The sequence below is a fragment of the Typopeltis vanoorti genome, chromosome 7 (assembly GCF_054136105.1).
Source record: "Typopeltis vanoorti isolate ZY-2024b chromosome 7, IOZ_Tvanoo_1.0, whole genome shotgun sequence".
Lineage (NCBI taxonomy): Eukaryota > Metazoa > Arthropoda > Arachnida > Uropygi > Thelyphonidae > Typopeltis > Typopeltis vanoorti.
Genome location: NC_143555.1, coordinates 137,368,356 through 137,392,134, shown reverse-complemented (window position 1 = coordinate 137,392,134; position 23,779 = coordinate 137,368,356). Strand labels below are relative to the sequence as shown.

Here is a 23,779-nt window from a genome sequence, read left to right as displayed (position 1 = left end):
GCTGAAATGCTTAAAAAGTATATTTTGTGCATTTATTTTATATCGTGTGTTTTGTGAGTATGAAATGTCAGAACCCTGCTCACGTCAAACGCTGAGCAAACTCTTTCGTCCTCTTTTGGGGTGGATGTACTGCTAACGTAGGCATTCTTTCTCTGAAAACCCAATAATCGTTGAGGACTTTGAAAAAAGTGCCGTATTCCAAAGCAAGAATGATCGTAATATTTCTTTCCTAAAGCGGTACTGCTAGCTGGCGCATGCACTTGTGTGGGTGGGTGATTCACCTCCCAAGCAGAACTCTTAACTTGTAATAATGCTCATTATAAAAGTTATTATTGTGAGATAATTATTGAATGATTACAGAATTATAATGTAAATAATGAAAAAGATCAAAGAACAGTTTTGTAGGCTTTTCAGTTTAATGATTAAAATTACCGTGATTTCCTTTTTTTGTTGTATTAATACAACTTTTTTTTTTTCTTGGTCACTTTGTATGTATTAGTTGTGAAGTTCTGATAACATCTGTTATATGTAATTTTTTTTCTAGTCTTTTCTTTTTAATATAAGTTTTCGTACCTCTGATGATGTTAGTCCAACGACATATGAAACTTGGATTATATTTTTCTTTTAACAAGTCTGTTATATCCGAAAATTAACTGAAGACCTGCTAAACCACAGAAATATTCGTATTTAACTTCGCTTTTTTTGTCATTATCGAACAAAAATGTTCTTCCAATTTCGTGATTTCATTTTCTTGGATAGTTCCATAATTCTAATTTAATTTGCGCATTGCCTGATTTTTACCTTTTATTAATCTCAATTTCGACTTAATTATCCTTCTACCTCTTTAATGGTATGAAAAAGAAAGTACTAAACTAAGTATGTGGCACTTAAGATAAAGGGCCAAAAACAAGTGGCTTATATCTTTATTCATTTGACATAGCTAAAAACTGACTGGCCATTTCCCCCCCCCCCCTGATTTTCTAATGAAGTAAAGACTTTCCCCTGTACCTTATATACAAGAAAACGAGTGTTTTAAAGTGGTAAAAAAAATATTTCAGATGTGCATTATGTATTAGGTAGGTTTTACCGATGACAAAATACAGTAATTTCATTATGAAATGATAGCTCAGTGAAAAAGTCTTATTAATCTCCATTCTTTAATTTAAAGTCTTCACTAGTAGTTAGTGTACCCGCTCTCCATCCAACTGGTTCTTAGGTTTGAATCTACTGTGGACACAGATGTTTGTGATTGTCCTACTCATTCTGTGTGAAAGGCGTCTTCGAGTCTATCACTTCTTCTAGCAGAGACCTCACTTCCAAAATCCATTGAGGTATGGGAGCGACCATGTATTAAATGAGGGGGGGAAAATGCATTTATCCTTTAAGAGTAGCATTTCTTCTTATTCGTTTTTCCTTCCTCACACTTTTGCATCGTTTGTCATTCTATTGCCCTTTTTAAAACATTAACACAAAGTGTGGCTTTCTAGTAATGAGACTGTTTATTGAGCAGCTTATACGCAGTGAAGAGGAGTGTTGGCCCCCAGAGACATGTTTCAACACTTGCACTAGAAATTGCGGCGTACTCATTAAATCATTCTGCATTGTAATTCTGCTTTAGCGTTGTCATAAAGATAAGTGGTAGTTATTTAAAACAAAAAAAAAAGTAGCATTCATTTTGTAACAAGTCTGCGAGTGAGACACGTGAAATGCTTATCATCAGCTGTTTCCTAACAACAACACTTTCGACAACCTAGTCATGGGAAAGCGTTTTCAATGGCAACACATACAAAGTATTAGACTGCTTGATTGCCTATCTTATTTTTAGACTTAGTTCCAAATTATTTATGGCGCTTTCCAAAAGGAAAGGAAAAGTGCATTGAAAGGACCAATGCACTTTTGAACAATGAAAATTTGATAGCGCAGAGGACCCAGAAAAGAAATTAATAGAGTCTTTGAAGGTAATCACAAACAAATAATGAAAATATATACGTATCGAGACAAAGATTTTAAAAATAAAATAAAATAAAACACTGAATTTCGCCATAGCAATTTTGTATAGTAACATGATTCATTATCAGAACATTTGAACTTAACGTTTTCATGTACTGTAGAGTTTATTAATTATTTGTTTGTAACACTTTCTGGTTATTTTTATTTTTACGCTGTAAATGAATAATTAAACCAAAATGACGTCGTTGACAGATTTTGATAGCGCACTGTGTTTTGCGAAATGTATGAGAAGACGGGGAGAAACACCAGTAGTTCGAGCGATGATATGAAAGCAATACCTCCTATTTGTTTTCCTCTCAAGAAATATAATTTATTTAATGATAGCTTTTACATGGAATAATATTTGCTTTCGCCAGCATTCTGTCATATCATCTTTCGCCAGCATTCTGTCATTTTACAACAAACTCTTTATCATTTCATACGCTTTTACATTTGTTGAGTAAGAGGTCGTATATCGACCCAATAAGTCTTTACTCTGACGTCGGAGCTCTTTGTGATATTTCAGCTCCTTGACTTCTGAAGAAAGTTTCTTCGGCGTGCATCCTTAAAAAAAGAAAAAAAAAGTGTCAGATCTTCACTATAGACGGGATGGGAAAGATCATTCCAGCCAAATGTTGCAGTTGTATACCTTTTCCACAAACTGATATGAGATCGGTTTCACCACAGTCCCTGAGCCAGCGTCTGTGCTGACGTCAACAGTATCTTCTCCATACACTTTCAACTTTCATCAGACTCTCATCTTCCACAGTAAGGAATTTAGTCACTGCTCTTTGCTTTATGTGGATCGCTAACAGTCGCTAGTTTGAACTACTCATATGTTGTGCTCATGTGACCCCCTCGTAGCGGCACTCACTGTTATGGATCCTGGAGGTTACTACTGTCCACTCAGTGTCCATTTTCTGTCATGCTCGAAGGAAAAAAAGCATTATTTGCTTACTGTCCGAAGTAACTGTAGCTCCTTTAGTGGCGTCAATGTCAAGCCAGTAGTGGCTCCCATTTATTATTATTTATGTTATTGGCGTAGCTAGGGGGGGGGTGGCGTTCCGCCCCGGGCGGTACTTTGAACCTTTTTGAACTTTTGCAGTTAATTCTAAAATACAGTCTCGAGAACTCAGTTCCAAATATTGTAATACTACTGCGAATTTTCCTCACAATTGCTGTAAGTGTTGCTAGTTGTGAGAGGAGATTTTCTAAATAAAATTTGATTAAGAATTACCTACATTACTATGAAATAGACTTCGCCAATGTCATCGACGATTTTGCTAACAGAAAAGCAAGAAAAATAACATTTTAGAATGTTGAAATTAAAGTTTTACTTAAAAAATAAACATAGTGTTTTAATTTATTTCCCTCCTTTTTGTAGTATTTTTGGTGTGTATTGAGAGGGGCGGCAAACTCAGGGACCGCCACTGCCACCACACACATGAAAGGTTGCTAAACCTAAATAGCACATCATCACCACGTGTTCGCAAGAAGAGTTAAAAAGCATAGTATCGGACTCCCCTCAGATGTGACTCGAAGAGTAAGTGGCAGCAGGATTATTCGCTATGTGAAGCTGCCCGATTCGTGATGACCTGCAAAACCGCTTTGCTGTCTGAAACTACAGTTTATCATCCATACTGCATGCATGGGGGATAGGGAAAGACCTGGAAACACATGGCAACAGCTACTTCAGATCTTCAGTAAGTAAGGTGCAGTTTTGGTCTTCATCGGGCATCTTCCATCTGGAATTTGGCATTTCCTCTAGCTAGTGAATATGCATATTCACTTTTTTACGGTGGCAGTACTTGCTTGTTTTGCTACCTGTGGCCTATTTCCACAGGCGGAAATATTTGTGAGAACAGGCCACGCCATGAAAAAAGCACGGACTGGTTTAGCTGCGAGTCATGTTTTTGTACGAATCAACCTTTTATAGAGCAAGTATGGCTTCTCGATTCTTATATTCCTACTTTTATTGATACAGTATGTAGTAAAATGTTGAATCTTTTGAGACACTGCGATTAGAGAAGCTCCTGTTTCTTAAACTATAATTGTACTTGTATATTTCTTTTTAAAATTAATATGTAGTTTTTTTTTTTTTTTTTTACCAATGAATATTGATAATGTGACTTTTGACATTTTTTCCTGCTAAAGAGGCGAACGAGAGGTGATTATTTTAAATGGGATAAAGGCGATTAGAATATTATCAGTAGAAACGTGATTGGTTTTGGCATACCTCGCATAATGAATGGCAAAAATTAACAATTTACGATCAGGGCTTTCAAACTAGGTCCCGCAAGAGCCGTTTTGGATCAGCGAGTGAGGGTGTTGTATTAAATATTAGTATTCTTGTTTACTGTTTTTGTAACTTTTTTTATGACCTTAATGAATGTGGACGAAAGGCCAAAATATTTTTAAATAAAATTATTTCCTTTAAACGTAAGTTGTTCAGAAAAGGAGGAAAAAAAAAAAACTGCTGCAGCAGCACGACACTTCGATGTGATGTTTCTTTGTAGCACAGTTGGCCTAAAAAGAGGTTGATGATCGAAGATTAGATAATATGAATTCGAAAAATTGATATAGACATCGATGAACTTTTTAACGGAGGAGAGGAAAGAGATGGATGAAATAAAGCTTAGAAAAATGAGAACAGAAGTTTTTTCGAGGGAAGTCATGGGAGAATACATGCGGTAAAGGATAAAAATAATTTAAAAGATTTGGGTTGGAATTAGACCGAAACATAACATTAGATATGGAAAGGGATTAACGTAAGGTAAGCGTAGTCACTTAAAAGAGAGGATTTGGATAAAGGAAGGATAAAGTAATAAATATTAGAAAGAGGAGCCGCATTTTTCGCAGGTAACCATTTTCTATTGACGTTAATGAGAGAGGGAGGGAGGTGGTGCAGATATGCAAATAAAATGAGATAAACCGTGTTGTAAGACGGAATGAGCTGTCATTATAGTAGTGTGGTTTGCAAAAAATTAAAGACGGAAACTCAAAGTTACGTGAAAGTAAATTTATTACATGTAAAATTTTCGACTAAGTATCAAAGGCATCGTCAGTACGTTAACAATGGAACACAAATAAAATGCAATGAAAGAATTAATTTTAAAAGCGCCACTACAGCATAAGACAGTTGACGGTCAGTAAATTTCTAATTAAAAAAACGAAACAAATTAATATAATAATAAATAATCAGTCAACAACTGAAAATACAATAATACTTTTCCTTTAGGGGGGGGGGGATAGTATTGTATTTTAAGTTGACTGTTTAGTATTGTGAGGTATCTAAGGTCATGAGTTACACTTAATATTGTTTTTGCTGCATGTTATTTCCGGACATTTCTACTGATATAAAAACTCCGGAAGAATAGCTTCAATACCCTCATTGAGACCTTATTAATGTCAGAACGAGCGTGATTGGCCGAGTGGGTAACGTAACTACTCTTCAACCGACAGGCTGTGTATTCGAATTCCGCCCTTGACACGGGGATGTGTGTGAATGTTTTGGGGTGGCAGATTGTTTTCATCGCCCAGTATGAACCTACCATCCTTCATATTGGAGGCCTGAAATGGTTTGAAAAAGTGTTTATTCATTAAAGCCTTTCGCGAGTGATGTTTTTTTTATTATTTATTTTTATTTTTAGGCGTGTCTGTGTGGGGAGGAGGATGGAAGGATCCCAATGTTTGGGACCACATATTTCCCATACTTTTTTGTAACTACCATCCACGAAAGGTTGTAAACCTATAGTGGGTCAGCTTAGGATTTTTTTTTTTTTTGTAAATATTTTATTATTTTATCACCGAGCGACGTAATTCATCTCCCATCTAACGACATTTACAAACATCCATGCCTACGAAGATATTTAAATCCACAGACTATTGGATGGAGAGATAACCACTCCCCAACCTGGCTACATTTCAGTCTTCCTATCTCCATATTGAATAAAACCATCTCAAATGGATGACAATGGCAGACTATATAAGAGAAGATATCCCCAAAGTTACAACTGGCATTTTATAAAGAGCTTGACAGAAAATTAATTTCAATGTTTTTTTTTTCCCTTAAAGTTGAAAAAGACGCTCGAATTTGTAATTAAGTAATGAAAGGGGACTATTGTTATTAACTATTATGACTTAATTAAACGCATTTTATAGCTATTTTTATAAAGACTACTTTTGGACCTCGTATTGTTCTTAGTTGCTATTATCAGCCACAATAAAGTACGTCCCATTCACGCCATATTTAGGACGTCCAAGGAATCTCGTTATACTCGCTTGTTGATAAATCCAGATTACGCGCTGTTCATCACACAGCCGGATGTTCAACAAAAAAGGAGTCATTTTGGTACTGAATTGCTAAAATGTATGAACCGTGCTACTGACGTCGAACAAAACCAAGTTTCCGTAACACATGCACTACTTGTATGTGGTAGGAAAAGGCATACTAGTGCAGGTGTCATGCGTCACGCAGATATTGTCAAGTTCTTTTGCAATTCGATGTCGAGCCCCCTCCCTCCCTGCAACCCCCAACATTTATACTATTTCGACTGTTGGGAAACATTGTTACCTGAATGACCTCCAGCTGCTACAACACTCGTCGGTCTGATGTTGACATCATTAATAAAATTGACTTGTTGATAACACTGAAAAAAGTGTTGTAAGCTATCCATTTTTATTTTCAGACTATTTGCTGATTTCCAAACATTGCACTATTCTCAAATAAATTTTCTGAATGTGAAATATCACTTTTTATTTAGTTTTAAAGTCCATTGTTCGTAACTGTTGAAAGAGTTTCATTATTCAAAAATTTAATGCGATTTTGTGGAATATGGCATACACGTACCCTGTTTTCTATAACACAAACCACATAGTTGACACACACAAAAAAAAAAAGAATATTGGGGAGGGGGGGGGACGGAGTATGAACTATTGAGAATTAAGCTGATTTTACAGTGATCGTATACGATATCCAAACCACTTGCATGGTAATAAAATGTTTATGATTAAAAATGACAAATTAAGTAACAAGGGAAATTTGTTTTTCTTCACTGTAATACTTCGCAGATTTACATCTTATTTCACCACATGATAATTTTAATAGTAGCGTAGTAAACTCGCTCCTGCGCGAATCTTCCTTGGCAAATCAGAAGAACACGTGCTCCCCTTGGTTGAAAAGATTGCTTTTAGTCCTGTTACAAATACATTGACTTTTTTAGAACCTGTTTATCAAGGCCGATGGTTTCAGAATAGCAGAGTTTTCTTCGAATTGGATAAATGGTCCGAGAGAGCGCGATGTTAAAAAATGATAAATATTTTTATCACTTCATCTCACGAAACGATAAATTGTTTGATCAAACGGTTATTAAGACTGACCCGGTTAGTTTCTGCTGTCTTAACACACTTTGGCTGTGGTATGATAATGCCTGGATATCACTGCTTGTGCAGACAAGATCACAACTTGTTTTGAACGTGTCATCATAAATTTGGTGTTGTTAATGCTCATCGTATTTCGTGATCTGTGAATTACGTCTTTGTTTATAATTACTGCAAAGCATAACGAAAGAACCTATGGTACGAATTTAATATATCTGTTAATTGCTTGCCTGAAAACCAGATTGGTTTATTTCTCAGGTAGTTTCACTGGAATTAATGCAATCCAGGTTAAAAATCACACGAATAGTCTTACATTAGTCATGTTTGCTGGCCTATCCCCTCTTACTATTAGGCTAGTCTTAAGATGAATTTCATCGTCCTGTGTGAGGCGACTGCTCCGCTTATTGGAGGCCAGAAGTGGCTTGAGAAACTTCCATGTTTGGCTAGAGCTGGGTTTATGGATTATGTAAAAATAACTTTTTTTTTTAAAGTACAAAAACATATAATAGGAAAAAATCCATAGCCCATCCACCATAGTAAAGTGTGGCCCTTCATGGGTGGGGGCCACATAAACAAAAAAAGAATTTTCGAGTAGTTCTAAAGATGAGCGGCAATCAAATGAAAGTGCATATTTGTATTTCTCACCTGCCAAAAATTGACCAATGCTCGCAGTGTGTAATTTAGTTAGCAGTGACAGAAGATTGTCACTCTTGAAATATCTTAAGAGTTTTGGACTTTCTTATGTTACATGTTAGATTAGTGGACTTTCGGCCGAATAGAAACGCTCATGTACACTCACCCACTACCGAATTACGGTTTTTGGCCAAAGAAAGCATCCAGCTAGCAAGACATTTTACTAAACAGATACTGCTCGGTATGATTTTTTTTTTTTTTCCCATCTTGAAAGAATCACGAAAGGATAAAAAAAAATTATGTTGACTAAATTAAACAAGAACAAAAAATGAAAAAAAAAGTGTGATGAAAATGCCATCTGTAAGTGGTTTCCAGAAATTGCAAGAAGTAGGGGTACATACATACATATAACAGTAGGCGCTTACTTTGGAATAGATCATCAAGCTCTGAAAGTATAACATTTTCGCTGTTAACAAGTTATTTATTTATTCTTATTAATATTTTATTTAGTTAGTTATTTCTTACGATACAGCGCATCTATTTTACACAGCCTTTCATTCTAAAGGTTTCTTCATATGACCGGAAATATATTGTGAAGAAATCCTTCTGAACTGTATGAATCTTCTCACAAAATTTCAGTTGATGGTCTGGATCATCGATGGCTAGGCCGCTAACTGGAATATCTATCATTTCTGATCCAAAAGAAAGAAGAATATCTCAATCGGCTATTTAGCCGATTGCGATATTCTTCTTTCGATATTAGCGAGACAACTCGCAACTTCACATTAGCGTTAACTACGATGTTCCGAACGCCCATACCTCTGCTTCCACATAAACTCTACTTCCACTGCGCTCACTATAATAACTTAAATTATGCTTGTTCGATAAAGATATCAATTCCGAGATTTCCACTACTCCCCATTATCTTGCCCAAATATCTTGTAGCAGTATTGCATCTTTGTGAGCTCTCAAATGCAACAATTCTTAATCACAGTGGAACAAAATTTCCGTCCACGAACTTTGTGTCGAAGTTTGATAACATTTTCCTAGTGCACTCTCTCTGTGCACTAGGCAGAAATCAAATGATTAATAATGTACACATACCGGCCACTGAATTAGAAACTTTTATTATTTTATAATTATAGGCATGCGACTGCCAATGCCGATACCCTTCAATTCCCTGCGCATTTGGGAACAGCATTCATTAAATGCTTCAACACAGTTATGGACCACAGTTATGCCTCTTAGACAAGCAAAGAGGGTTATTTTTCCACTGATTAAACATTCAGGATATATCACCTTTTGAGAAACCAGTCAGCTCTGCTGTTTTCAAAATCATGGCTCAAGCCAGACGGGCACCCACAATAAGCTCTTTATAGAACTCTGTAAGATCATTTGTTTTTCCCATTGTGATGAACACTATTGACGATTACTGACCGGCAGCATTCTTAAGTAATTGCCTGGAATGTATCATAATATATTATTAAATAATAATATATAATATATGTAATAATTTTATAATATATAACATTTATACATTTAATATGTTACGAATTAAATAATATATTAAATATTGTTAACATTATTATACAATAATTAGTCTTGAGAAGTTTTGATCATTGATCGAGTTCTGACCTGATCGTTGTTTCCTCCCTATCCGTTAGGCTAGTATTTGTCTTGAACAGACGCGATAAAGCTGTACAAAGTCATAAATCACATCTTTGTTATAATAGAAGGTCAGAAGAGAGTTGTCCACTCAGAACTAAATATTCAGAACGAAATGTGTAAATGTCCTGTTTCCTAGGAAGATCGTCGTCTTTTATAAATGGTGTCACATGAGATTGCCAACTTCGCTCTTGTTTTGCAAATAGGGTAAAAGAGGTGGTTAAGATTGCTTTTCTTGCCTTCCGTTTGTAATCAGTGCTTCGATGAAATGGAACTTAAGCCAAGAAGCGAGTATGTCATGCTTGTTAACCGAATGTTATTTCGTGCTTGTTTGGGAGCTAGGAATCACACGGTTTCAGTTGTAAAGCTTCTATAAAATGATGCCGTCACTAGGGAAAAACAAACGGTTTTTAATGGCGGCGATTCACTGATTTTTATAGTAAATTTACATTCTTTATAAAAAAAAAAAAAAATCATCTCAATTATTTATTGTGAACTTTCCTAGTAAAAAAAAACTATTTGTCGTTTTCGATATCTGTGTATGATGTTTTTAAAGATCAGTAATTAAAATATAATAATTTTTATGCACTCCAATTCTTTACTGAAAAGCACTGTACAAGATACGTTTAACACTGTTGTCAACATTCAGTGCTGAGGCGTCTTATAGAATAGTTGATTGCATTTTTATCTATAAACAAAGAATAAAAGCGATATAATAAACATTATACTTGAATTTTAGGCTATGATTCTATCTATTTTTGCAAAAAAAAAAATTATCTCTGCTGACGCATTGTTGACAACATATTCTTGGTAATTTTAAGATTTGGTCAGATAACCTATATCTGTATACTTCATTGCATGTTGCACTTTTACGGGACAGTATTTTTTTCTCATTTGTTCGATTTTGAAAAAAAAAATTTTTTTATTCTTTGTAAAAAGTTGACACTGAAAAGGTAATATTATTTATTTATCACTTCCATTTTGTGTGTGTGTGTGTGTGTTTGTTTGGAGCAACACTCCTGGTTAATTTTAAGTGAATGCATTACCAATATAACATGCAGGAATGTTAACTTGATTCACTGACCAACTAGTGTCCGACTTGTTATCTTCTGACTGTCCAGCTGTCATTTCCTGAAACTTAAGTTCAGTTTTCAATATTGGCTCTATTCCAGCAAGTAAGTGGGGTGTGGCTATACAGCGCATCGGCACGATATGAAACAGCTGCTGGTACTTGTTTCTGTATGTACATGAAAAATCTCCGTATGAATTAATAAAGACACCCAACCATTACTGGTCGAGGTGGGTTTAAACTTAAAACATTCATATAGACTGTTGTGTGGACCTTGTTCCCGCGTCTAGACATGTATAATCCATTAGAGCTATCCCTAATACTTAAAGAATTTGTCGTTTTTCATCCCATTTAGTTTTCTGTTCCATAGCAGTTAAATTTAAAATGGGTGGAGTTAGACAGTGAAAACCAGTTTTCAATACGTCATTTCACGGAAATGTCGTCTAAAAAAAGAGAGAGGGTTAACTTTTCGCTGCTGTACTTGTTAGCAAGTCTGATTATCGGTGTCCCAATTACTTCACTTCATTAAACTGTTTTACTTGCAGAATAGTCTGATTTGAGTTTGATAAACGCGTTTGAGAAATTCAAATGAAAAGTGTATTATCTGAGGTGAGGAATAATGAATAATACAGTGGATGGCAATGCATATACACTTTGAAGAGAACTTTCAAATTCTTCATATAGGTTAAATTATACAGAAAGATGAAATATCCATATTTCTCATCGAGTAGATTTTGGTGAGCAAAATTTTAGAATTCTGGTGATATTAATATTTGAGGGCCTACGGAGTTTGGTTGATTTCTTGCATGCATTTCGAAATGAATCTAATAGGTGCTACTGAAAATGCCTCGCGGCTTTTAGATTTAATTCCAAATGATACGGAAAATTAACTGTGGAGTGATAGAATTTAATCAACTTCTTTTTTTATGACAGTCCTATTCACGAAGGGCTGTCATAAATGGATAAACTAATTCTTTTATACCATTTAAATGTAGCCTGTGACACATTAACTAATTAATGGTCAAAGTTAAAATTTCTTCAAAAGCGAAAAGTTGTTTTTAACTCCAGACCTCCAGAGTTAATTTTCTGTATCATTTCGAATTAAATCTAAAAGGTAATCAAATAAAAATGTAATCCCATCATAAGTCGGAAATCACTATATGAACCATATAGTGATTTCCGACTTATGATGGACGCGATAAAGCGTCCTGGTTCATTGCTCATCTACAGAGGATGATGTGACAGCAGGTCTTTAAAATTTGTGCAATACAACTTAGTCTGCACACGTTTCCTTTCTTTTTCGCATTTCATTTTCTTTAGTAACTGCAGCTTACATCACTCTGCTCTACTTTGCTAATCTCTCCATTTTGGGATTCACTTCCTTTATTAACAGACGCCAAAATGCCTCTTCCAATTTTTCACCGCAAACTTTTTTGGGGTTCTCGGTTTCCTCTTGTTCTATTTTCTCCTTCTTCTGCAACTTTCTCTGCTTCTAGCTCTCTAAGGTCTTCGTTTAAAAGCTCTGCGACTTCATTGTCAACCTTCAGCTCTTTAGCGAGCGGCGTTCTTATCACCAATCTCTCGTAAGGCTTTGTCGAATTCTGTGAATGTATCATCATATATTTTTAGGTATGGCTTCTTCCAAACACCATACCATCTGCTGTCACCTCACTCCATGCTTCAAGTATTATATTCCTTCCTAAAGCTCCTAGGGTTTTCTTGCCCTCATTAGCAGCAACAGTTTAAGCAAAAGTATTTCTTTAATAATATGCTACGAGGGACAGCAATAGCATTCTTGTCCGTGGGTTGCAGGAGTGAAGTGGTATTCATTGAACTTGTTAATGGAATGACGCCATAAATACGAGTGGTCGGAAGTCAACGTGTGACTGCATTATTATTTTGGTTCTCGAAATAAGGTTTTGACTTTAAGGGCTCGGAGGAAATAAAAGTATAAATAATTATTACATAGTTATTGTTACATAACTGGTATTTTTTTTATGCATGAGGATCCAACAATAAAAGTTTTTCAGATTTCAGTCCTCGAGCACTAAATTAGTTGCACGATTTTGAGCGTAAAAAGTTCCAGCATATGCAAAAGACACTCAAGGAAGGAAGATTTCTGCTTTTGAACCTTCCTAAAATTTGAAGAGTTAATATCACAGTCTTAAACTTCTGGACTCTGTTAAATCCATCCTGCTGTAGTAAGCAATGCTAAACTCCTTATTTCCGCTCATCGGTTCCCAGCTTTCATGAAATACATAACTCTCGCTGAGGAGTGGTACTCACTTTTAGTGGTACTTCGTTCTCAGTTTCTTCTGATGATCACGGTGTTATACGATAATATTAATAAAAACATTTTGGAAGTTTATTTTGCACTTGGTTAGACTATAATGAATTTAGTTTAATCCTTTATCCAAGTGTAAGCAAACAAAGTTTGCGCCTGAAAATATCTTCAGGACTGAGGTAAGGTTGTGCAACTCCGAGCAAAGGTGGACCAAGCTCTCATCACTCCTTATCTCAGTATCTCCCATTATGCACAGCATTGCAGGCATGTATACCGCTAAGCATTAAGGGAAGGGCCACTACCCAGACCGGTTTCGACCTTTATTGAGGTCTCGTCAGTGGGAGGCAGACCCAAATATGGAGATACTAAGGCAGAAGCAATGAGAGAGATCATATTTATAGGTATAGGTAAATATGACCTCTCTTATTGCTTCTGCCTTAGTATCTCCACATTTGGGTCTGCCTCCCACTGACGAGACCTCAATAAAGGTCGAAACCGGTCTGGGTAGTGGCCCTTCCCTTAATGCTTAGCAGTATACATGTCTGCAAGGAGATGTGCTGTGCATAATGGGAGATACTGAGATAAGGAGTGATGAGAGCTTGGTCCACCTTTGCTCGGAGTTCCTGGTGTTGCACTACCTTACCTCAGTCCTGAAGATATTTTCAGGCGCAAACTTTGTTTGCTTACACTTGGATAAAGGATTAAACTAAATTCATTAATAAAAACACATTGTACCTCTATTTACGGAAATAGTCATTTTCTTCCTCCACTTTTCAGATTCCCTGTAAATTACTATCTTGTAAATTCAAATCAATCTTAAGTTATTTCATGTTTTTCAATTTTCTCGCTACGCACATTTGAAAGTGTACTATGAGTTCATTAACCTTTCGTGCATTCGCTTACTTTGCTAAAGAAGGAAGTGATTACGAGTCGTATAAGGAAAGAAAGACTTAAAAATTATTACAAACGCATGTTATTTCGATATTGGCATAATACGCATTTGTATAAAGTGGCATTGACAAAGTATTGCAACATAAGTCAGCATTTATGGTGGTGCAACAATAAATGAATAACAACTGTTGTTTATCGTCATTGACTTACATATCTAGATTATTAAATGTAATCTAGATATTGATATATTTTATTAACTAAATATACAGAACTGTTATACATATACTTTGTTACGTTTATTGTAAAGTTTTACCCGAATTTAATTTTTTCCATGTAGTTCAATGCTTGACCTGTCAATATGTGAGGTGCTGGGTGGGGAGGTAGGGGGAATGATGTTATTTGATACAAAAGAAACCCTTTGTATTCCCTACGGTTGTTATCTGTATTTGTACTCTCCCGTAAATGAAATTTGTTATTGTCTTGCCGGCTTTGTGCCGTTGTATGAAGCTCTGTTTTTATTGATCCATTAAGCCTTTCTTTTCTTTTCCTTTCCTCCTCCACTTGACGCTGCAGGTTGTACGACAATAGTGCAGTGTGCTGAAGTGTGGTCCATTGATCCGACGGTTGCCGATTCAACCTCTGCTACTGGAAGATCCGGTCCCCCCCTCTCGGTCCGCACCATCCTCGTCCAGGCCGCTTGGCAGCTACGTCGTCGACTCATTCTGCGCCAGTGGCTCCGCGAGCAAGGATTGCGCAAGCTTGAGCAGAGGTGAGTGCAGCAGTTTCTCTCGTTAACGGGACACTATTAAATGACTGGGTAACATCGCGGGAGGAATGAAAGGATACGTGTTGACTTGAGTTTACTGCAAGGACCTTATCATCTGCCACAGGAGGTAAGGCTGTTAGTGCAGTAAAATGTAATATTATCTGTGCCTTTGTGTATGCTTTTCCCCTTCCTTTTTTTTGCTGTTATTATGATTACAGCGGCACGAAATATCAGTTCTGTATGCATTTTCTTGCTGGGATTTCCAATTATGCCCACGCTTACTTCCGGGAACTTGTATAACAAGTGTCCTTTATTATTATTATTTTCTTACTGACCTTATTTTTTCTCGCACGACGCAGTCGCCTATCGCGGATGTGAAATATGTTTTCCATTTAATGTAGACGTATACAAATACGTTTTTAGGAAATTCGGGTTATAAGAAATAGTTGTCACTGTTGTTATTGCATTTATTTCGTCTTATACATCGAGTTATTTGTTTACTTAAAAAAAAAAAGACGTAATAAAGTTATTTAGCTTTTAATTACTTTTTACAAGATTCTGTATTCCTATTATTTCTATTCTGTGAGATTCATTAACTGTCAAGTATCAAATAATATACAGGCCATTCTAAAGTCCGTTTGATAACAACAACTCTGTTTGTTATATTTTATATTGACCTTATTCTTTAAGTGCAATGTTTACTGTGACTGTTAGAAGTTAATGCTATTCACTTGTTTGTCAGGTGCAGTAAAACTTTAGATAAAGCTGGTGAGTTTGCTCATGGTATCCAGATAACATGATAGTAGTAAGTGTGTGTGTGTGTGTGTGTGTGTTGCTAGCTAGAATTAAGAACAAGAATTATATCCCCATTCTTTAACATAGTGAACTGCTTTATTATATAAAACGTCAAACTCTGCTATTTATATTCACTCTTAAGATTTGTTGGAATTGGAGTGGATGTTTTTCTGGAAGAGTAAGTAATTTCAATAGAGAAACAGTGAGTTAAAAAGATACTTATTTGAAATAAGATATATAAATAACTGAAATGAACATATACCCCTTTAAAAATATCTTTTCCTTATTACTCCAGTTGCATTCGGGCACTGCATTAAAAGGCATAGTTATAAGAGTTAATACAATTTCACAAGAAATTTTGCGGTTTTATAAGGTCATAAAATAATATTATATTTTTAAGCAGCTGTGAAAGTTGTTTATTACAGTTTACCTTGTTATTTTTTAAGCGGTTGATAAAATATTTATTGCATTACTTTTCCATCATTTTTTTTTTTTTAACTGTTTATATATAAGAATTTTAAAGTGGGCATGAGATTTTTTTCTTCTCAAAATAAAATATTTACTCCCAAAAATGTTACAACAACAAAAAAAAAGAAGTCGCATTATAATTATTTATGATTCTCAGAAAGCTTCTTTCTCAAAGCCATTACAACTGTTTGTTATTCTATATAATAATAATGTTAATATGGAAATAATGTCTTTGAATTTTATCAAGACTGTCTGCAGTTTATTTCACTGACTTATTTCTGATGATCATAACACTAATTATATTCAATAGAGCAATTTCTCATAAAGAGGATAACTTATGCCCCCCAGATCTATTTAGACTGGAGGAAGATCTCATAACCTTCTTTATATTACTGCTCCCTATGAAAAAGGCTTTTATTCGAATAGTTTTTGAAGAGATTTGAATAGTTTGGAAAGGTGGAAAGATTAGTGGTTTATTATATTTGTGTCCGAATGCCAAATCTTGCACTTCAGAAATAGAAGACTGAGTACTGTATTTATTATTATGTGATGCCTCTAGGGAGTCCAAAGACTTATCGAGGGAGGGCACCTACTCTACAGCTCTCTGTCTCCACCACTCAATCCACCAACTACAATGAACTGCAACTACACCAACGCCATCTACAGCCTACCACCACTAGTATTTTCACAGACAATCACAAACATCCATGCCCATGGGGGGATTCGAACCCACAGCCTTTTGGCTGTAGAGCGGATATAGTATAGCTAACCCTTCGGCCAACCAGGCCAGCAAATTTTGTTGTGCTGTATTTCAGAAATAAGAGGAAGCCAGAAATCTTAGAGTAATAATTGCTAGGAAATTAAACTGAGATGGTGGTGATGACAATACAATTGCTTTGATGGTGAGATCAGCATTTACAAGCAGAGACAGGGAGGTAGTAGTTCCATTGTATAAGAAAGGAGATGTTGGGATGCATGATTGTGGTAGCAGTGTGAAAGAGGTGAGGGAAAAGATATATTGAAAAAAATAGGGGTGTCAAACGAGTTCCGCATGATGTTTGAAATTTTGAAGCTTTGACAAGTGTGCATATTGCTCCATGAGCGTTTGAGAGACTGTTCCAGTCTCTCCAACTCTCATGGAGTTGGAAAGTCTTGTAGAATAGTAGGGAAGGAAATAAAGCACGTGATGTGATATAAAATAAGGATCAAGAAAACAAATATAAAAAAAGTCTAGGGTTTTATACAGCAGTTTCATGATCAGAGATGTACTGGACTAGTGAGCAATGAATGTATATTTCTGCAGTCATGAAGATTTATGGTGTGATTGAAGCAGGTAGAATGAGTGGATGATAAGATTGTGCTAGTTTGAATGAATGAGTTAAAAAAGAGAAAAGAGTAGTGTGAGAGAGAGAATATGGAAGTTGTGAAGTGAAAGAGAAGAGCAGAGAGTAAAGATCAAGTCTATTGCCATGGTATAGCAGGAATGAGTTGAGGAGGCAGTTGCAATTGCAGATGAGTCAGTATAGATATGTAGGATAAAATGGTAGGTAAATTCTAAATATGTGGAGTGACTTGGATTTGCATGCAAAATTTGTATGAGGGAAAATAAATTATAAAATAATAATAATAAATTATAAATACATATAGAATTGCTCATAGATAACTATCTTAAGCAGCATTTGATGGATGAACTTATGGTATAAGAACACTGGATGTATTAACATCATCCAAGAATCTGTCTATAAATGAATTGACCATTATGCCACCAACTGGTGAGAGTAGTAATGTAGTTTTGTTTTGGGAAAGTGACAACGTATGTAAGAGCATTGTTTCAGAAGGGACATATATGGTATGATAAGGCACAGTTGATTATAATAAACTAACAAAGCAATTTGTTGATATGAGAAACTGTATGGTAGAGGAATCGGTAATGCATGAGAAAAAGTTAGAGTTCCTAAAAGAAGCTAGATCTGACTGCATCATCCCCAGAGTTAGGAGAATTAATCACATGTAAATTAAATGGATGTATAACACTTTAAAGTAAGAGCTGCAGAAAACAGGAGGATATTGTGGATCTGATATTGTGAGAAGAATGATGAGGCACTGGGGTGCTAAAAAGAGCAGGCTGGGTGAGTGATGGTCAAATTTTGATCATAAGAAATTAGCCAATACAGGTCAGAGGAAATATAAAGAATGTTATCACTGTATAGCAAAGGGAGAATAACCTTAGCAAATGCAGATGGTGGAATGTTTTCAGATATACTAGCAGATATTTCAGGCAGAACCATTATTTCTCTGGATTCTGGGGGAAAAGTGAATGAAAGAATAGAGATAGGTCAGTTACCTAGTATTAAAGCTGTTATCACAAGAGCTTGACTCAAATACTGTATTGATAGAAGGGATATCAGCATGGGTGCTGAAGGAATGTACAAAGGAGTAGCAATGAATGCATCTGGCTTGGTTGTTCTACTTGTGTCTCAGCTGATATCAGATTCCTAATGTGAGTGGTAGGAGAGCAAGATAATTCCATTAATAAATTTAGTTTAATCCTTTATCCAAATGTAAAGAAACAAAGTTTGTGCCTGAAGTATCTTTAGGACCAAGGCAACTCGTGGAAAAGATGGACTAAGCTCTCATCACTTGTCTTAGTATCTCCCATAATGCAAAGCACATCGCCTTGCAGACATGTATAATGCTATGCATTAAGGAAAGGACCACTTCCCAGACCTGTTTCTACCTTTATTGAGGTCTCGTCAGTGGGAGCCAGAGGTGGTGATACTAAGGTGGAAGTAATGGAGAAGTCATATTTACCTATACAAGTTGCCAAAGGTGTCTCACCTTATTATTAAATTACTCTGGATTAGAGAAAGATGTTGGAAGTTTTCTCCCACTTGGTTAGACTATAATAAATTTAGTTTAATTCTTTATCCAAATGTAAGCAAACAAAGTTTGTGCCTTAAGTATCTTTAGGACTGAGGCAACTTGTGGTAAAGGTAGACTAAGCTCTCATCACTTGTCTTAGTATCTCCCATAATACAAAGCACATCTCCTTTCGGAATGTATAATGCTCCATATTAAGGGAAGGGCCACTACCCAGTAAAGGTGGTAAAGGTGGACTAAGCTTTCATCACTTGTTTTAGTATCTCCCATAATGCAACATTATAGGAGATACTTAACATCTTTCTCTAATCCAGAGTAATTTCATAATAAGGTGAAACACCTTTTGGCAACTTGTATAGGTAAATATGACTTTTCCATTACTTCCACCTCTGGGTCTGGCTCCCACTGATGAGACCCCATAATGGTTGAAACCGGTCTGGGTAGTGGCCCTTCCCTAGTTAGACTATAATAAATTTAGTTTAATCCTTTATCCAAGTGTAAGCAAACAAAGTTTGCACCCGAAGTATCTTCAGGACTGAGGCAACTCGTGGTAAAGGTGGACTAAGCTCTCATTACTTGTCTTAGTATCTCCCATAATGCAAAGCACATCTCCTTGCGAATATGTATAATGCTATGTATTAAGGGAAGAGCCACTACACCAGAGCCAGAGGTGGTGATATTAAGCTTGGAAGTAATGGAGAAGTCATACAGTCAGATAACATATTTCTCTAATCCAGAGTAATTTAATAATAAGATGAGACACCTTTTGCCAACTCATGTAAGTAAATATGACTTCTCCATTACTTCCATCTCTGGGTCTGGCTCCCACTGACGAGACCTCAATAAAGTCAAAACCGGTCTGGGTAGTCGCCCTTCCCTTAATGCATAGCATTATACATGTCCGCAAGGAGATGTGCTTTGCATTATGGGAGATACTAAAACAAGTGATGAGAGCTTAGTCCACCTTTACCATGAGTTGTCTCAGTCCTGAAGATACTTCATGTGCAAACTTTGTTTGCTTACACTTGGATAAAGGATTAAACTAAATTTATTATAGTCTAACCAAGTGGAAAAAAACTTTCAACATAATTCCATTATACAGAAATGGAGCTACTGATATATAGGTATATCAGTATAATGCTAACTAACCTCACAGGTAATATATTATTTTAGATGTCAGAATTAACCATGAAGTATAAACGGTGGCTAGATATTGTATATGTGAGCCTGACACAAATTTACTACACAGGGTATTATTATTACTGTATTTTGGTAACCTTCAAGGAGTCAATAGACTCATCATAGGAGGCCCACTCAACCAGCAACATGTCTATCATATCAACTTTGATGTTATTTACACTCCCTGCATTCACAATATACTCTGGCAATGCATTCCACTCACCAACTCTCCACGTAAAAAAAAATCTACTCCTCGCATCTTTCTTCACCACATCTTTATACAACTTCCAGGGATGGCCTCTCATTCTTCCCATCTTAACATCCACTCTTTTTATAATTCCTTCTGTAATCCTTAACTAACTTGAAGATCTCTATCATATCTACTCTTTTCCTCCTATCCACAAAACTCTGTTACTCACATTCCCTCAGTCACTCTTTGTAACCAACACTTCATATTACTTTGGTCATTTGTCTTTGAACCCTCTCTTGTGATTCCACATCACAATTTAAACAAGGTGACCAAATCTGAGCAGAATAGTCCTTGTGTGGTTGGACTAGTGTCTTATATAGAGACACCACCACCTCCTTATCCCTACATGTCAGCATACTTTTTACCATAACAGCAATACAATGTGTGCAGTCTTTGCGACACTTGCAGTGTGCTCTCGGAACTTTAGTCCACTGTCTACCATTCACTGAAAGATTGCAATCTTTCGGTGATGACATTTGCAGTCTGTGTCATCCACTTCCTGAAGTTCAGCTCTACCAATACAGTGTGTAGTCTTATCTCTATATTCCAAAGTGTAACATCTTCCATTTATTAATAATAAAACTACAACCCCCTCCCCCCATTATAATTTGGATGCTTGCAACTCCTGTTATGTCTCTGCAATACCTGGAGATCATGGTCACCAATACACACTTTTCCAGAAGTTGTGATGAGGCATGCTTTGAATATGTTCCTTTACTCACTAAATCTTTTCATATTACGATGGTGTACTGAAAAGTTGTGATAATCACTAAGAAGAAATTGCAGTAAACTATATAACTTACTGTAATTTCCCCATTATTCTACTTATTCTTCACGAAGTGTTATAGACTTGTAACAACACTGCTGCATCATTTGCAATCCTCTGAGACAAAAGCCTTTCCCTTGTTGCACAAACCAGTTGTCAGCTGCAGATATGACTTCATCATCTGTGGTAAATTTTGTTTCTTTAAATTTGGGAATAGGAAATAGTCAATTGGGACCAGGTCTGGTGAATAGGGTGGGTGAGGCAAACATTGAAAGCCTAAGTTGTGTATTGTCTGCAGGGTTTCACAAGCAGTCTGAGCATGTCCTGCAAAAGCAACATGTTTCTGATCAGTTTCCTATGGTGTTTTACCTACAGTACCTCTTTCAATTACTTCAGAACTGTTGAATAAGCTGCTGCTGCTGCAACAGTTTCACCTTTTTTGAAGTACTTGGTAAGGATTATGTTATCCATATTCCAAAGGACAATGGCAAGAACCTTCCCTGCTGACTTTTGAGTTTTGAACTTCTTTGGCCATGGAAAACATTTGTTTCTCCACTCCATTGACTATTGTTTGGACTCCAGGTCATAGTAATGAATCCATGTTTTTTCAATGGTCACAGTGAGACCAAAAATTTGCACCTGATTTCTCAAAATGACCCAAAATCCCTTGTGACCTATTCAGCACATATTCTCTCTTTTGGTCATCATTCAAACATTTGGGGACCCACTTTGCTGAGAGCTTTTGCAATGTTTTTGGCTGGTATTCATCTATCATCAAGGATCATGGCATGTTTTCTGGTGTGATCGCTGTGGAAGGTCTTCCTGACCTTGGGAGAGGGACATCTATTGTTTCAGGATGCCCAGTTTTAACTTGGCCACCCATCTGGCAACTGTCAGATATGCTGGAGCACAGTCCCCTAAAGTCTCACACAATGTTTGCTGAATCTCAGATGCAGACTTTTCTTTGAAAAACTTGATGACAGCCTGCACCTCTGTGTCTTTGAAATTCTTCAAACCCTCTGAATATCTTCTTATATGTACTAAAAGAAAAAGAAATTGTTATAATTTGATGAAACATTAGGGTTAAGGGTTTTAAGATATGCTCTTTCTTGTGGTTATATCAGTTGCTTTAATATAATTTTTGTTCTAGGTGTTTATCAGAACTTTTCAGCCCTCACCTCGTAAAAATAAGATTTCTGGTATTAACCATATATGGGTCACAATCAAAATCAGATATTAACTTTTGTAATTATTTTAGCATTATTATTATAATCAGCTGATTCCTTGGTAATTTGAGATGTTTTGTATGATTCTTGTTAGTGTTTATATTACAGCATTTAGTTTTGATCTACTATTGATCTGCTTTCCATATAATATGGAGAGCAGATCCATTGTAAATTTCTTGAAAGTGTTGCTGGAAACTGTTATTGAAGAAATATAAATGCAGTTTGCATTCATTTGCTTATCAGTAAAGTCTACTGTTCTCAAATACCTTTCATTTCCAAATGGGAGTAGGCAGTACTTTTTTAATGCTAACTTTTTAAAACTCAGTTGTGGCTGGTTACTATCCTTTGACAGGTGGGAAGTTGAGTGCATTTCTAGTTAAACATCAGATGAATGACTACACAAGAATATGACAGACAACTGCCTTCTTATATTTCTAATCCTGTAGTATTGTTATCTGCATATCATGTGTTCTATGATTGAGCTTTCCTAGTTGATTCTGCTCCTCCCTCTATATGTTATTTTGTTATAACTATCAGTAAGTAAATAATCATGACCTTTTATGTATACCACAAGTTTATTTTCAGTCCCCTACCTTGGGTTATGCAATGATCTTTCTGCAATATTTTGTCAAATGCCTTGGCATTTGACAAGCTGTTCCATGCATTAGCTGATTCATGGTGTACCTCTTATTCAACTTGGTCAATAAATGATAGCAAATGAAGAAGATATGATCTCCCTTTGGCAAAGCTATGCTGCTTGTTAAAATATTGACTTTCTGTTCATTTATTCTTGAATTAGGACTTCAGCTTTTTGAAGCTCTTATAATAACTGCTCCAGAAGTGATTAGCTCTTAATTTGTTGCAGCTGTTTTTTTTTTTTTTTTTCTGTGTCCAGTGGGACTATTTTCCCCTCTTTCTTCTGCATCAGAATCCTGCTGGTGTTAACACTTGAGACATAGTTAATACAACTAAGTAAAAGGCATTATCGGTTTGACTTCTCCTTAAAACACACACACACTGAAGTGCCATGTTGACATTGAGAAATTATTAAATCTCCTGTACATCTTGTTGTTCATCATCAGTTTCCTGATATGTGCCCTTTAGGGATGTGCAGGATACTATGGCATACTACACGATTATTACTAATCTCCTATCTCCAATTTTCTTCCAAATTGGTCTGTTACTTGTCAGTACCTCCAATATTGCCACATCTAATATTTTGGTCTTCTAGGGTATTTCTGACTCAATTAATCCACTAGATTTTGGTCTTCCTCTGGGTCTCTTTTCTGCCATTTTGCCATCAAATATCTGTTTCTAATCTTTCTTCTCCTATTTTGTGTAAGTCACTATATTATTTTTTTAGATGAACTCTGCCCAGACATTCTTAAATGCTAAATATGCTGAGTTCCTTCTTACTAGTTTCATTTTTTAATGATTCTGCCATTCATCAACTGTCTTATTTCTTACTCAGCTTTCAGATCCATAAGTTTAAAATCTGTTTGTTTACGGCTAGTTTATTGTTTTGACTAATTTTTCTTA

The 23,779-nt window shown here is 35.9% G+C and overlaps 1 protein-coding gene across 4 annotated transcripts in view; it reads left to right on the top strand.

Moving 5' to 3' along the window:
• The window catches only part of LOC150105111 (apoptosis-resistant E3 ubiquitin protein ligase 1), a 377,933-nt gene that overhangs the window by 82,042 nt on the left and 272,112 nt on the right, over positions 1-23,779 (top strand). For 2 of the 4 annotated variants that reach the window (XM_090395495.1, XM_090395494.1), the window contains exon 3: positions 14,484-14,679. In XM_090395495.1, the coding sequence (XP_090251621.1) occupies positions 14,484-14,679 (196 nt within the window). Of the gene's footprint in view, positions 1-14,483; positions 14,804-15,515; positions 15,650-23,779 lie in introns of those variants that run through there. The other 2 variants (XM_090395496.1, XM_090395497.1) reach the window with 2 other exon arrangements.